The sequence below is a fragment of the Apteryx mantelli genome, chromosome 3 (genome assembly GCF_036417845.1).
Source record: "Apteryx mantelli isolate bAptMan1 chromosome 3, bAptMan1.hap1, whole genome shotgun sequence".
In the NCBI taxonomy this organism is placed as follows: Eukaryota; Metazoa; Chordata; class Aves; order Apterygiformes; family Apterygidae; genus Apteryx; species Apteryx mantelli.
This window is the reverse complement of record NC_089980.1, coordinates 69207192-69221633: the sequence shown is the minus strand read 5'-3', so window position 1 is coordinate 69221633 and position 14442 is coordinate 69207192. Positions and strand designations below refer to the sequence as shown.

Below are 14442 nucleotides of genomic sequence, written 5' to 3'. Positions count from 1 at the left end.
AGAAGTTCATTGAAATCAAAAAAAAAAAAAAAAACCTTCTGTTGTAAATATAACTTGAAGTGGAAGTCAATTACTAGTTAAGTTCAATGGCTTTCGAAAACGTAACAATTAACATCCATGTGCCTACTCCCAGAGCTTTGCAGATTACGTTTCTATCTATATGAAAACATGTCAGATAAATTGAGTTACCACAGAGATGAATAAATTATACTTTAACCCATAATGCCACAGCAAAACTAGTGTATTTTTTCTTATACCCTGTTTTACTAGTTTGTATGTGCTTTAGATCATTGTGGCCATGATTGAAGCATGGTTACTGCCATTTCAGGCCCACTTTACAGTACAACTCTGAGAAGAGCTGCAACAGCTCTGACCAGGGCCCTGCTTCAGGGGCTGCCTGTGCAGATACAGCAGGACCCCCCTTTGGCAGTAACACCAGAAACCACAGCAAACCAGAGAAAACTTTTTGGAAAGTTTCTATTATGTGTGTGGAAAGGGCAAGCTGAGCCCACTCCGAGCTGCTGCAGCCGCTCCCATTAAAAATGTGAAAAAGCAACGAGGAATAAAGATGGAGCAAAACCAACCAAGACTTGACACAACCCGCCCACCACCAACGGCTGCCTGACCGCGCATGCGCGCAGGGAAGGCCTGCTCGCTCCCGCCCGCGCGCTGCTGCCCTGTGCGCATGCGTGGCGGCGCCACAGCCCCGCCCCCGGGCTACACCGCCAGTCAGGACACGCGCAGCCGCATGCGCTTTAGGGGGAAGCCGGGAAAAGGGCAAGGGAGGAGCTTCCTTTTCCGGGTTAGGTCCTAACCTACACCTGTAAGAAAGCACGGCGGTGCCTGGTTGCTACTCGTAAGGTTTCCTCCCTGCAACCGCAGAGGGAGGGCGGACGTTTGCCTCTTTACCGCGCGTTGGCCCCTGTCCGTTAAGCGGCGCCGCATTCTTGCGCGAGCCCTTGCGCGCGCCCCAGGCTTCCCCGGCCGCGCGGGCGGCCTGTGCGCCAGCTCCCCTTGACCCAGCCCCCTCCGCGCGCCGTCACGAGGAGCACGCGCGGTGCCGGCGCCTGCCCAGAACGTGGCGACCGTCGCGGGGCGGGGCCGGGCGCGAGCGGGCGCGAGCTGAGCGGGGCGGGCGCGCGCCGGGGCGCGCCCCGCTCCTCCGGCCCCGACAGGGCCTGAGGGGTCTCGACGCCCCAGGGGGGGGCGGTGGCGGCTCGGCTGCCTGCGGTGGGCACCCGAGGTGCCGTGCTGCTCCGGGGGGAAACGGCGGGGCCCCGGGGGCGGCCGTTGGGCTGACAGAACTGACCTGTGTCTACGCTCCCTTCAGTACTAAGTACTGGTCCTGACAGCTGCTCCCTGTAGCAGATTTCTGTGCTGCTCTCCCAGACCTCTGCGTGCATAAGCAGCTGTGAAGGGACAAAACAGCATCTGTCCTGAAAGCTTACCCCTTTTTCCTACAAAATCATCTACTCATCCAAGTCTTTGCCCTCATCAACCATGATCAAGAGACACCATGCTAAGATATAAAAAGCTGAAAGCTGCCTCTTTTCAGACAGCCTGTTGCTTTTTGGGGCTGTGTTTCTGAAATGAATAAGGATTGTGTGGTAGGCCATGTGATATAATGTGAGCATTTTATGCTGGAATTTGTTAGTCTCAAGGTCTATAAGGGTGAGGCTGAGGCGAGGGGGGGAAGGAGGGGGAAACATGGTGAGATCAGAGGTGTCCACAAAATGTTTTGTCCTATTGTCCTGAAAGTGAACAGAATTTTTTAAAAAACAGTTAATGCCATGGCCTGCACTTGGGATTCCTTATCTTTGCCTCCACTTAGAAGAGTAGATGATTCAGTAGGAAAGAAAGTTCCTTATATTTCTTTTCAGGGCAATTTTCATTAAATACTTTCTGGCTGTATGTGACACCTTAAATTCTAACAGACTGCCCTTAATGATTTTTTTTTAAGTAGTGAAAGATTGAAATGGAGCGGTTACGAGAGGGTTTTGTTTTGCCTGCTGTTTTGGCAAACCTATGTAACACTGCTGTTACCCAAATCCAACAACTACTCATTTAACATAAGCACTGCATACAACAGTGAAAATACTGATGGTTAAAATTCAGCATGTGTATAATGATTTGTAAATCTTGTCTTGGTTTGTAAACTTAATAGGATTTTTAATACCGTATATATTAGAATCTATTGCATATACTAGAATCGTCTTTTCAATGCCTCTTTAGGAGGAAGGGACAATAGTTTCGGCTGATGGCTGTTCCAAGAAAGGTGGCTGCTTTCCGTCTGCCTCCTCTGCCAACTATTGGAGAGATTATTAAACTCTTCCGTCTGCAAGCACAGAAACAACTTTCCCAGAACTTTCTACTGGATTTGCGATTGACAGGTGAGATATTTTATTTTATGTATTTTTAGCTACTATAAAACATGTTTCCTGGTTTTCTTCAGAACTCAGATTGTGGCTGAGGTTATTACATTTGCATGATGACATCTGTCAAACTCACAATGGCTCAGTGATAAACTTCTTCTGAAGATTTGATTCTGTGATTTCTATAATAAATAGTTTCAGGTTAGTAATTGGTTTTACTTGCAAATTCCAAGGAAATGTGTTCCTTTAGAGAGTAAATGATGTAATTTTTAGGTAGAAACCATATTCCTGTATTAAAAGTTGAGTTACTGATTGAAAATGCAAAAATCCAAGCCTTAGTAATACTATTATCATTCAGGCACTGTCATAATTTGTAGGTTTGATTCAAAAGTGAAAGTTTTTTTTTTCAAATTTTTGTGTATCATAAAAAGTACTGTAACTCATTGCGTATTTTAATTTACTGTATACTGTGATTAGGAAGGTCATGTGTCTCAGATTACTGGGAACGTTGTAGCTTTTTAAGCCAGTTGCATTGTTCTGGTCCATTCAGTTGTCTCTAGCTTCGTCTCAGCAATGGGTGGCAAAGATGGCAATGTCCTCCTATCTGTGGTGGGGTTCTTAATTTTTCTAGGGGTGGCTGGGCTTTGCAGTAGCAAATGCAGTGTAGCTCCATGTATCTGACAATTTGACTACGCTTGAAAATTAGGTTTGATAAAGTTTTAGGGTGTGAACATAAAACTCAGTTCCAGTTCCTGAATAACCATTCTGTTACCCTGGAATGAAAATGCCTGCATGCATTCAGCACAACTTTACACGCAAACAAGTCTTCAGATATCTCTGTTTTTTATTGCATAGTTGAGAACCTTGTGATGTGAGCAGCATAATTTCCCTCAGCCTCCCTCTCTATGCTTCTTAAGGATCTCTTTGTTTCATTAGCTGTTTTCTTTTCATCCTTACTTCCTTTCCTTTTTTTCCTTCTTAGCTGTTATCTCTTCCAGTGTTTTAATATTATATTCTTACCTTTTTGTACAGGTATTCCTTCCTCATCTTTTAACTGCCCCAGTTTGTATAATTACCAGTTGTCTCAATTCCAACTCTTACCTTTACTCTAGCTCTTCCCTCATAAAATTGCTCTTTGCATGTTGTAATCTTGGTAGTGTTTCACCGCATCCTTTTTCCTTCTTCAGTTTCCTTGAAATGGGTTTACTGTAATGAAATATCTTTAAAGTAGTGAGACTTTGGTATGATGAATACCAGTATGTACTTAAAGGAGCAGAATAGTGCTGCTGGTTTACAGATGAAAAATAATACTCTCTTTATGTGATTCTGTAATTAGGGACATTGTATATTAAAGGCCTTAAACTGAAAATAGTCCTTTTTAAACAGTTGAGCATATGGATGAAACAAATCTGAATTCTGTGCAGTCTAGCATGCATGTGATCTTTTAACTGGAATGTGTCATTGTTTGTGTCTATTCTGAGATAAGCACACTTGTATTTTGACAATAAACAATGAGTTTATCTTAGTGATCTGAATTCTCTGGAAAATAAAGTCTTAGTATGTTTTTTTTGTGTCTTACAGATAAGATAGTGAGACAAGCTGGCGAACTGAAAAATGCCCATGTTTGTGAAGTGGGCCCTGGGCCAGGAGGGATTACCAGGTCTATCCTCAATGCTGATGTTGCACAACTCCTTTTAGTTGAAAAAGATGCTCGATTTATTCCAGGATTGCAGGTATCAGCCAGAGAGTAATTTGCATAAATGTATCTACAACATGGAAGAAGAACACTTAAGAACATTTAAAGATTCCAAGTGTCTTGTTTTGATCTGAACATTTGAAAATAGCTTTACAAGTTCTATCTGAAGTGCTAATATTTCCTAGATTTCTTCCTGATGTTCAGATACTTTGCTTAGCTTTGATTGGAAGGAGCATAATAATCTATCTGATTATGTTTGTTTGGATGCTTTGCCCATTAGTTGGAAGAATCTGATTAATTCCAGCTCATATGGAAAAAATTAAAACAGGGATTTAAATTAATTAGATATCAGATATCTTCTATCTGATTAGGTTCTTTGTCTGACATGGTGATGACATTTCCATATTTCCGATCACTTTATTTTACAGTATTTTCTTCAATGTAGAAAAAAAACAGAAAAGCAGCTGATCTCTTTGGCATATCTGTTTCTGCAGAAGCATCAGTACTAGGTAGTCTGAATTTGGTGATTATGAGTGTTTTGTGCACCATTCTTGTGTTTCTTTGGCTAAAATCAGCAATCATTTGCTTGAAAAAGGATATATGTAGTATGACAATTAAATGCTCCTGCTTTTTTTATATGCCTTTTCATTCAAACAACCATTAAGTCTCTTTAGGACCCGATCCTGCAGCTAAATTAAAGCAAAGGCCTATCTGGTTTCTGCTGGTTGAGATGCTTCAGGTGCTTTATGTGCAGATTAAGTAGTAGTTGATATCCTTTGATGTCCTTTGCTCTTACTTTTTCATTCTAAACCTAATGATTATTCTTTAAAGTTTGTAACATTTTGCATGTATGTCTCCAGTTAATACAGTTCAATGAAGATTAATATCCAGATATAGCACAATAAAATAAGTATTTACTTTACATTTTCCAAAAACACGGTAAAACTATTGCTTCTTTCTTTTAAAGTCAGTATAAGTTCACAACTCACTGTGACATTTTGCAAATACTGTCCACTTGTATTGTTATTAAACTTTCACATTTATGGAACTTGGCCTTCTAAATCTAGCAACAAAAAGAGAGTCCAAAATCTAGATTTGACTCTTCTCATAGGGCTCTACAACCTCAGATCATAGCAGTTCAAAGGGCTTTCCTTATATTGCAGATTAATCCCCTGTGTCTTCTGTAGTGAATCAGCAGTGAATAGCCAGTTCACTTGAGAACATCAAGTGAACACCATATCTTTGCATGACAGTAACAATGTAAGATGTTAATGAAACTGCTTATATTCTTAAAAACGAATATGCATATAACTATATCTTAGTAGGGTTAGCTGTTGATAATTTACAGTACACCGTTTATACCTTTTTTTCCTTCAGTTTTTTAATTTTCTTGAGTGTTAGCAAATTTGCATTTATTGTTTTCTACTTTAAGATCTCATTTGGGATTGGAGAGAAATTGAGATGAAATGATACTGACTTTAGTTAAAAGAATTTTTTAGGTGCTTAGAAAACTTTTCTGGGCTACCAAAATACAGCTACTAAAGCAGAGTTTTCTGAATAAAAGCATAATTTTCAGGCTCTGTAATCAGCCTTTGGTCTGTAATCCACTTTACTATTCAGCTGAATTAAGTTAGTCACTATTTTTCATTAGCAACTTCCTCACAGTAGAAATGAATATGCCTTGGTGAGGTTATTGAATATAAATATATTACAATTCAGTAACAGTGGATGTGAATGAACAAGTAATATATTGCCTCTATTACTATTAAATTTGGTTTAAGATCCCCCCCCCCAATAACATGATACATAAGAGAATGAATCTTTCTTTTGTGATAATGTGGGTCATAATGCCTCTTTTTCTAGTTTTCCATTAAAAGCTCTATCAAAAACGCTCATAAAAGGGCTGAGATTTGAGTAGCAGAAAATGTCAGAGATTAAAATAACAACTGGAGACTTACTCAAAAGTTTCTTTTGGGATATTTATAAAATCACTGACATATATCATTCAGCATTTTTCACTGGCTGTTTTTTGGGCTGTGATCTCTATCACCAAGCTGAAGCTTAGTTCCTCTTTACTGCAAAACTGAAGTACAGTGAAGAACATAAGTGCACAGAATAGCACTTAAGCCGAGAGTCTGTCTATTCTGTCTCACTTAAAAAAAAAAAAAAAAGAGAGAGAGGGAGAGAGACCTCTCTGTATCATGCACCCTAATAACTGTTAGGCTGGATAGATTTATGAGGAGAGAAAGGGCACTCTCAGCAAGGAGTGGATTGAATATAGAATTCTCCCAGGAAGGCCATTTCATTCTTTGTAACATACCTTTTGTGTGTTCTTTACGCCCTTTCAGTTGCCTGTGAAGAGCAAGAGCATCTGCATAATAGAAAATCACTTGGCCCTTACTTCACAATGTGCTTGGTGCACAAGAGCTCCTGTAACGATGTTAGCTGAATTCATTTGTCTTAACATTGAGAAAGTTTCAGTGGGTTTCTCAGTCTTTGGTTCAAGTTAGCAGTTTACTACTGTGGTTTCCTGTTGACAAATTAAATGCAGTTCTCAATTATGTTAAGTGTGACAATAAAAAAAACCCCAGACACTCTTGACTTAGAAACCATTATTAAAAAACAATAGCATGTCAGGTAATAGCCCATATTTGTGTAGGCAGCTGTCTGCTTCCTTTTATGCTGTTTTCTAACTTTATTGATCTTACGTTATCTTTCATCCTATTACACATTTATAGCAACTTCAAAGAAAAATTTGACAAATAAAGGCAGGTTAGTGAATTTATATGCAATATAATTACTAGTGCAGTGCTGAAAAATCTGTTTAATGGTTTGTAGTTGAGGTTAGATTTCTTTTTCTAGTTGGAAATAATTGTATTTAAAACATGCAGGAACACTTAGTTTTTAGTTAAGTTTTTTTTTGTACTTCCTACACAGAATTTAACTCATTTAAGGTTAAAAAAAACCCCAAATTCTACAGCTGTAAATAGTAAGCCTTTGCAGAATCACACCTTCAAATTTTCATTTTTAGTATTCACTTTTTGAAGGTAAATACTTACTAATAGTGCACTCAGTTTTAACTGCTATTGTGCTTTTTCATATACTGAAGATAAATATACAGGATATATAGTAATGGTTTCATTCTTGCTGTTGCTGAAGCTGGAAATGAATGTGTTCAATATTTAACATGAACTACACCTGATTCTGCTTGATTGCCTACAAACAGATGCTATCTGAAGCAGCTCCGGGAAAAGTGCACATTGTTCATGGAGATATTCTTACATATAAGATGGAGAAAGCTTTTCCAAAGCACTTAAAAAAGAACTGGGAGGATGGTTAGTATTTGATTGTGGTTTATTTATTGTTTCATTTTTAAGGTTTCTGAGTTAAAGTTTGGCAATATAGCTGGAATTCACTCTATCAGTGCAGATGTTACTCTCTTACTGGTACATTTTTGAAGGTAAGAAGAAAGAAGGCAGCTAATCTTCTCTTCTGTCCTTGTATATCAGAAGGAAACAATTAGAGAATCATCTTCTAAGCCAAAAATACGGAATTTGCGTCACACTCACCTTAGTCAAAATTACAGAAGAACTTTGCAGTTGTTAACCTTAGGGTGTCCTCACTGTACAATAATGACTCTTGCAAAGTAGAAAAGTAGAACAAACAGTATACTTTCTTCCCAGCTTCTTCCTCTTTTGGAATAAGCCAAAAGCCAATCTGTTGTCGTTCCACTGAAGAAACTTCTATAAAAACTTTTGAAACTTGAAGGAACTTTGTCCTCAAAAAATTAGTTTTCTTATTTCTTTGGCTTCAGCTGGATATCTTTGGCAAATATAGAATATAATTGGAGGCTTTTTTCAAACCCGGGGTTCTCTTGGGACTTGATTTTGCCTCCCTTTTGGAACATGTAACTGTATTAGATAAATCGGAGACGACCTCCCAGGCACCTTTGCCAAATTTCTTAATTTAAGGTTAGAGCCAGTCTGTGCAGTGCTAGAAGAACAGTAAACTGCTTTCTGACTTAGGACATAAAAGACAATGCCACATTATCTTCACCTTGAAAAATTCCATGATGTATTTGCCTCGTTGCATTGGTAAGTGCTTCACAAAACAAAGCTATGAACAAATGTGTATATGAAGATGAAGTGCAGTTTAAAAAAACTAGTTAGCACTAACTAGTTAGAGGTAGTTAGAGCTAACTAGTTAGAGGTAAGATATACTTTAGCTATATTACTGCCATATGAAAATCTGAAAGTCTAGTGGATTTCAGAAGGATACTTATCCATCTGATATTTGTGAAATATCACAAATATCCTAGAAGTATCACAGATAGCCTACACAGTAAATAAGGCGTGACAGAAAACCAACTTGAAATTGGTATCATTTATCATTCATATTATTAACCACTGTAGTATATAAGAAACAATGATAGACTTTCTTTCTGTCCCCTTTTATTGTACTTCTGATTAGAGATAAGGATCCCCACTGATGAAATGCTCAGTTATTGAGCAATATGTATAACTTCCGTTAGCTAACAGGCAGTCTTGTGCTTCCTATTAGACTTTTTGTTTTCAGAGGATTCTTGTACGGAGGCAGAACTGTGTCCAGTTGGAGCAAGGTAATTATTTGGGAGTTGTGAACAGTCAGTAAAATGAACCTGGAATAAAAGTATTGGACAGAATGATAAATTTGGATATTTCCTCAGTACTTAATAGTCGTAGTGTAAAATCATGGAAATGCTGTTGGCTAAATTATGTATTTCTGCTGTTCTGGAATAGCTCAGCTGAAATCAGTGGATTTATTCTAATATAACTGAAATCCGAACCTAAACACTTTTTGTCCAACTGATTACCTTGAACAGTAACACTGTTTTGTCAGTATTGTTAGTAAGATGACTGTAAGACAAGTATAAATGGAAATGTATAAATTTCGTGTGGTACAGTAAAAATTGTTTTCATATTTTAAGTCGAGGTTGATATGCACATGTCTTTTTTTATACACTGTTTCATAGCAAAATCTTATTCAAAACTTTTGACAGCTGTTTTTCCGTCCACCAAATGTTAACAGAGCCACCAGATATACATATTATTGGAAATCTGCCCTTCAGTGTTTCAACTCCTCTAATCATCAAATGGCTTGAAAATGTTTCCAGTAGGGATGGACCTTTTATTTATGGCAGAACACAGATGACGTTGACTTTTCAGAAGGAAGTTGCGGAGGTAAGATATTACTTTTTACTCAAATTTTAAAGGTGATAAATTGAACAAAGCTTTGTTCACATGCAACATTTTGCTTATAATTTAAAAGTGCAAAACTCATCTTAGTTGACTTTAGAAAGAGAGGAAAGTGCTGGTTTAGTTTTTAGTTTGTGTATTGGTCTGTGGCTGTAAATCATGAAGTTGAACTTTAATTAACTGCTCAGTGCCTTTCCCAGCACACAAAATTATTTTTAAAAACTTCTTTTATAGGGATGTATTTCATTAAGGTGCTAAGGTGCTTAATATGTTCTTTTCTGAAGTTTGACTGCCTCAACATGAATAGAATCCACAGCACTCTTCTGTCTTAAACTGTTTTCCTTCTCTCTCTGTCATTCATACACCATTTTGTCAGTGTTTTTCTTTACCTTTCAGTCATCTCAAGAATTGCACAAATAGTTATTTCCTTTGCCCTCTGAGAGACAGAGAGAGATTTTATATCAATTGATATTAGGATGGATTACTCCAAAATGCTTTCAGACTTAACAGCTTATTTCTGTTGGCTTCTTATCTGCATTCCATTCTCTATTTAGAAAATAAGAAATAAGGACTGGCACAACAGTTTGAGAACTTAATTTCTATCTAATTAGTCCAGTATTCAGAAATGTTTGGTTTTCTATGTGTGATCTAAATGTATATGCTGTTTTAATTTTAATCTTTCAAAATAACAAGTCTAAAAGGAAAATGTTACTTTTTTTTACAGTATGTAAATTAACAGTAATTATGTATGCAAGTGGCATGTTTGTTGTTATTTTGGGGTCTTAGAAAAACATTCTGTGCTGTCATTACTCTGACCTTGCAATCAAGGTTCAAGGTAAGTGGTGAAGTGGTTCCAGTAGGTGGCTCTAGAGAACATCAGGGACAAACATTTAGTATGCAGTAAACCAGATTTCTTTAATCAGTTCTGAGTTCACATGGTTTCTGGCATTAAAAAATCCATTTCTGCTTTCCAGAATGATTTCAGGCCATTTGAGATTATACTACACTGCAAAGTATGGCAAATGGACTATGATAAAAAATGAAAAGTGAGGATGGAAAAATTTTTAGGATGCAAAGTTTTCGGATGGCAGTGGAAAAAACTGGCATAGCATTGAGAATGTAAATGCACTCTGTACTTTATATAGCTGTAACCAGATGCATATGCCATTGGTGACGTGCAGATTATAGTGCTTCTGTACCCAACATAGCTCAAATGAGATGCAAAATACCATGCACCTTAAATTCCTTGTACTTAAAATGTTGAGAAGTGAAAAACATTAGGAAATTGAATGATACACTCAGGTTCATGTAATGAATCAGTGTTAACTCTGGTTGAGTTTACATTCTGGGACTTCTTGATTCTTGCTCTTACGTTTGTTTAAACATGAAGCTTCCACTGAAGGCCAAAATTGTTCATTGTGCATGGTTTGCATTTCCATAATTGATTTGACATCATGATACATTCATTTTGGAGAGAAGCTGCCTTTCACTTGAGACTGTTTTGTCTTATGATTAGGAGAAGGAATGAGAATCAAAATCTGTGTCTTTTGTCTGGATCTGTGTAGTAGCTTAAGTGAACCGTTGTGATTTGGCATATTACAGACATATTCAGTACCTGTAAATAAAGAACAGTTTAATATTTAATTCAGATAGTAAGTTACATAAAATTTCAGTACCAGTTTAGGTATCTGTGGATTTATATCTTTTAAAGGAAAATTTCTTATATTCAAAAGCTCAGTAACATTACTGGACTTTTCTAAACTAAGAGTCTAAGTACTAAAGAAAATCTTGGAGTGTCTGGCATAAGCTCAGTGGAAGGGGAACATCTTGTTGTGGAATGGAGCCATTTGCGTTATAATTAGCTAAGATAACTTGATGTTAACAATAAGAAGAAAAAAACAGGCTTTGTTTGCAGTCAGGCTTGTTTTAGCTGGTATAACAAGTGGAAAATTTCTTTGCATTTCTTGCTGATGGCACTTTTCTGTTTCTCTGTTTCCTAGTAACACAACTGTTCAGCATGAATTATGTCAGTTTAGACCTATTGCTACTGACCTCTCTGTTCTGACATGATTTGATTAAATTGATTAAAACTGTTGATGAAAACTAGCAGTTATGTTATCATATACTGAATTCTGAGGCCTATTAAGGAGGCTAAGGCCAGATATCTACAGTAATATAAGCAACACTGTTAAGTGTTGGGCAGATCATTTTGTCTCCTTAGTTCTATTTTGTAAAGTGAGCATGGATTTTGTGGAAAAAAACCTCAAATCTGCCACCTGGGAGCAGTACCTCCTGAGCCACTTCCATTAAAATGAGTCAGTTTAAATAGAAGATCCATTGCCAGGCTCTCTAATTTTGTTGAGTAAAGCAGGGTAAATAGCAGCTCACCTAAACTGCTCTGCCAACATGATCTGCAGGCTGGGAGGTGGGGTGATAGACTGTTAGATGTGAGATAGAGGGCGGTAGCCTCTTCCATTGGCACAGCTGGTACATTTCTACATGCTTTGATGTCTGGGAGACAGGCATGTTAGAAGAACGAGAGCAACAATACTTAACCATTTTGTATTTAATGCTGCTGTCTATTTAGAACACTGGATAAAACATGTTAATAAAGTAGAAAAATTCAGATTTTTTTGAGCAACAAAAGGAAGAAAAAATACCATTATGTTTTCCTAACTAATATAGGTTAAATATAAATACTTAAGTTCTAAAAAAAACCCTGCTGTTTGGCAGAAACTGGCTTGTATACTAGAGTGTGTTTAATATTCCTTTATATGGTCAGCTTTGATAGTCTAATTGTTCATGTAGGTTAATTTCTATGGCAGATTTTGCAGACTTGATACCATATGGACTTTTTAATATGTATTTATGAAAAACAAAGTAATACGATATAGCTTACTGAAGAATGAACCAAATACTCTGGTGTTAATGAGATAGTCATTGAGAGCAGTTGATAGTGAGCAGGCTTGAAAGAGATGTTTAGTATCACCTTGAGTAAATTCCAGGTCAGGCTTCAGAATCTTTGCTTTCTTTATGCCTTGGTAAAATATTAATGTTAGACATGAAAATCTTGTCCAGTTAGGTGAACTCTAGCTTGGGTAGTGTAGTGCAGTTTCAGATGCTATCCATACTTTAAAGATAAGAACAAAGAAAATTTTGAGAAGGGAAGGGGGAAAAAAAAAACATACAAAAATTGCTTAGGTTACAAAAGTACATTTTCAGCTCCTTTGTGGGTCATGGTGTTTGAAGATGTTACTGCCCAGAGGTGGATCTTGTTAAGTTACTCCTGTAGCTGAGGTGAAGGAACTGACCACCTGAAACTTGTTAGCTCATTTTCATGGAAGGTGAGACTGGCTTGTTTAAATTGGCAATGGAAGGATTACAAACCCTGTCATTATGTCTGTCTTATTTCCATTTCAGGAAAATGAAACATTGCATTGCATTGAGATTAAGGAAGTGCATATGTGATTGCATTGTTAGACTTTCCAGTCTTGTTTTTTCCAAGAGTAGTAACCATGGCTGCTGGATTTTTAATGGGTTTCCTCTGAAGCAATATTTAAGGTAGTTTTAAATGCTGCTGTAGGCAAAAAAGAATCATTGAACTTTCTTTCTGAAATGACATTGAAAAATATTTTATTTGCTCTGTGCTAATACTTAAACTGCCTTTCAGGGGAGTTCTTAAAAAAAAGAAAAGAAAAACTTTAACAGTAGGTTTAATTCCTTTTTCAGGCATAGTTTTAATACTTATGGCAGCATTTCATGAGCGTTTCATGAGGTAGTGGTAAATAAGAACAGGAATCTTCAAAATTCTATTTCTGTTTAGTTAATGTAATGTTTTCTAGCATTTGAGGATTGTTTTACTTAGGGCTTTTTATGTTTAGAACTTGTTTGTGTTAGCAAAACATACAGAACGTATTTCTTGCCAGATCGTGAAAGTGTGGAAACCTTCTATGTCTTGACTACTTCTTTACATGCTTTCACATTAATGTGATAAATTTTTGGAGTCTCCTTGCTTCACAGACCCTGCTGGATTTTGACAGACAACTGCTGCTTAGTATACTTCGGCAGATTGCTGTTACTGTCTGCTGCATCCTTTGAAGCAGTTCCTTCCCGGTTAGTAAAAGGGAATCTGTATCTCAGCTGTCCTAGCTCACCATCCAGCATACTAGGTTAAAGCTCCAGTATGGTTAGATCTGTCCTAAGAAGCCATGTTTGAAGTGGAGACGCTAAAGTCTGTGAAGGTGATCTCTCCAACCACCACTACTGTAGGGGCAGAATTCTTAACAAAAAAGAATAACAAACTGCTGAAGGGCTGAGACATCTCTGGATTCCTACAGCTGTTTGCTCAGTGACTAAATCAGAGCCCCAATCGACTGAATCAGCTTCGCATCAACTGTCCTGTTTATCTGACTTACTAAGGGAAGTTTTACTTGTTTCTTACATTTACTTCTCCTTCACTCAATGTTATTTTTAAACTTAATAATTTATTATGTGACTTAAAGCAACATCTCATTACCAACTCCTCTGCAGCCAGCTTGCAAGAGTGTGGGACTATTTTGTTAGCTACTAGACTAATATTTTTGATAACCTTCATGAGAAATTTCTTGTGATATTCCAAGAATTACTAAGTTGAACTTTAAGTGTTAAACGCTCTGTATTGGTAGGTATTCTTAAATTATGTAAAGTAGATACAACTTCCTTACACTTGTAGTAGGCATAGATCAGTTTATAATGGAGAAATTTTGTGAAGTATCTGATTTTTGAGTTTGTGGAGTTCCATTTGATCTTGGAAGAGACTTGATACAGTGCAAAGAAAAGGTGTAATAATACTGTCAACCATTGCAATGTTTGACTTGAATCCTGCAATCAGAAGTGTTTTAGTCTTCTCTTGTGTCCATAGAAAATTATTTTGACTTTCACAAAGTTCTACAGAAGTTCAAGTAGCTACTTTTCATGCGCATTGGACTGCGGGACAGAGGTATATTAATGTGATAATGAAATACTATTTTGTGGGGAAAAAAGAATTCTAGATGGATGGGGCATAAAGATTGGTTTAATTGTTCCTTTTTTTTTTTTTTTAATTTGTCTTTACCTTAGATTATACTGAAAATCCAACTTTAATATAATTGCCTCTTGGTCA

General features: G+C 37.3%; 1 protein-coding gene across 4 annotated transcripts in view; it reads left to right on the top strand.

Moving 5' to 3' along the window:
• The first annotated feature begins 774 nt into the window (after positions 1-774).
• The window catches only part of TFB1M (transcription factor B1, mitochondrial), a 40718-nt gene continuing 27050 nt past the window's right edge, over positions 775-14442 (top strand). Inside the window, exons 1-5 of one of the 4 annotated variants that reach the window (XM_067293592.1) lie at positions 775-823; positions 2233-2390; positions 3954-4105; positions 7295-7403; positions 9136-9287. In XM_067293592.1, the coding sequence (XP_067149693.1) occupies positions 2258-2390; positions 3954-4105; positions 7295-7403; positions 9136-9287 (546 nt within the window). In that variant the 5' untranslated portion in view covers positions 775-823; positions 2233-2257. The other 3 variants (XM_013959039.2, XM_067293593.1, XM_067293591.1) reach the window with 3 other exon arrangements.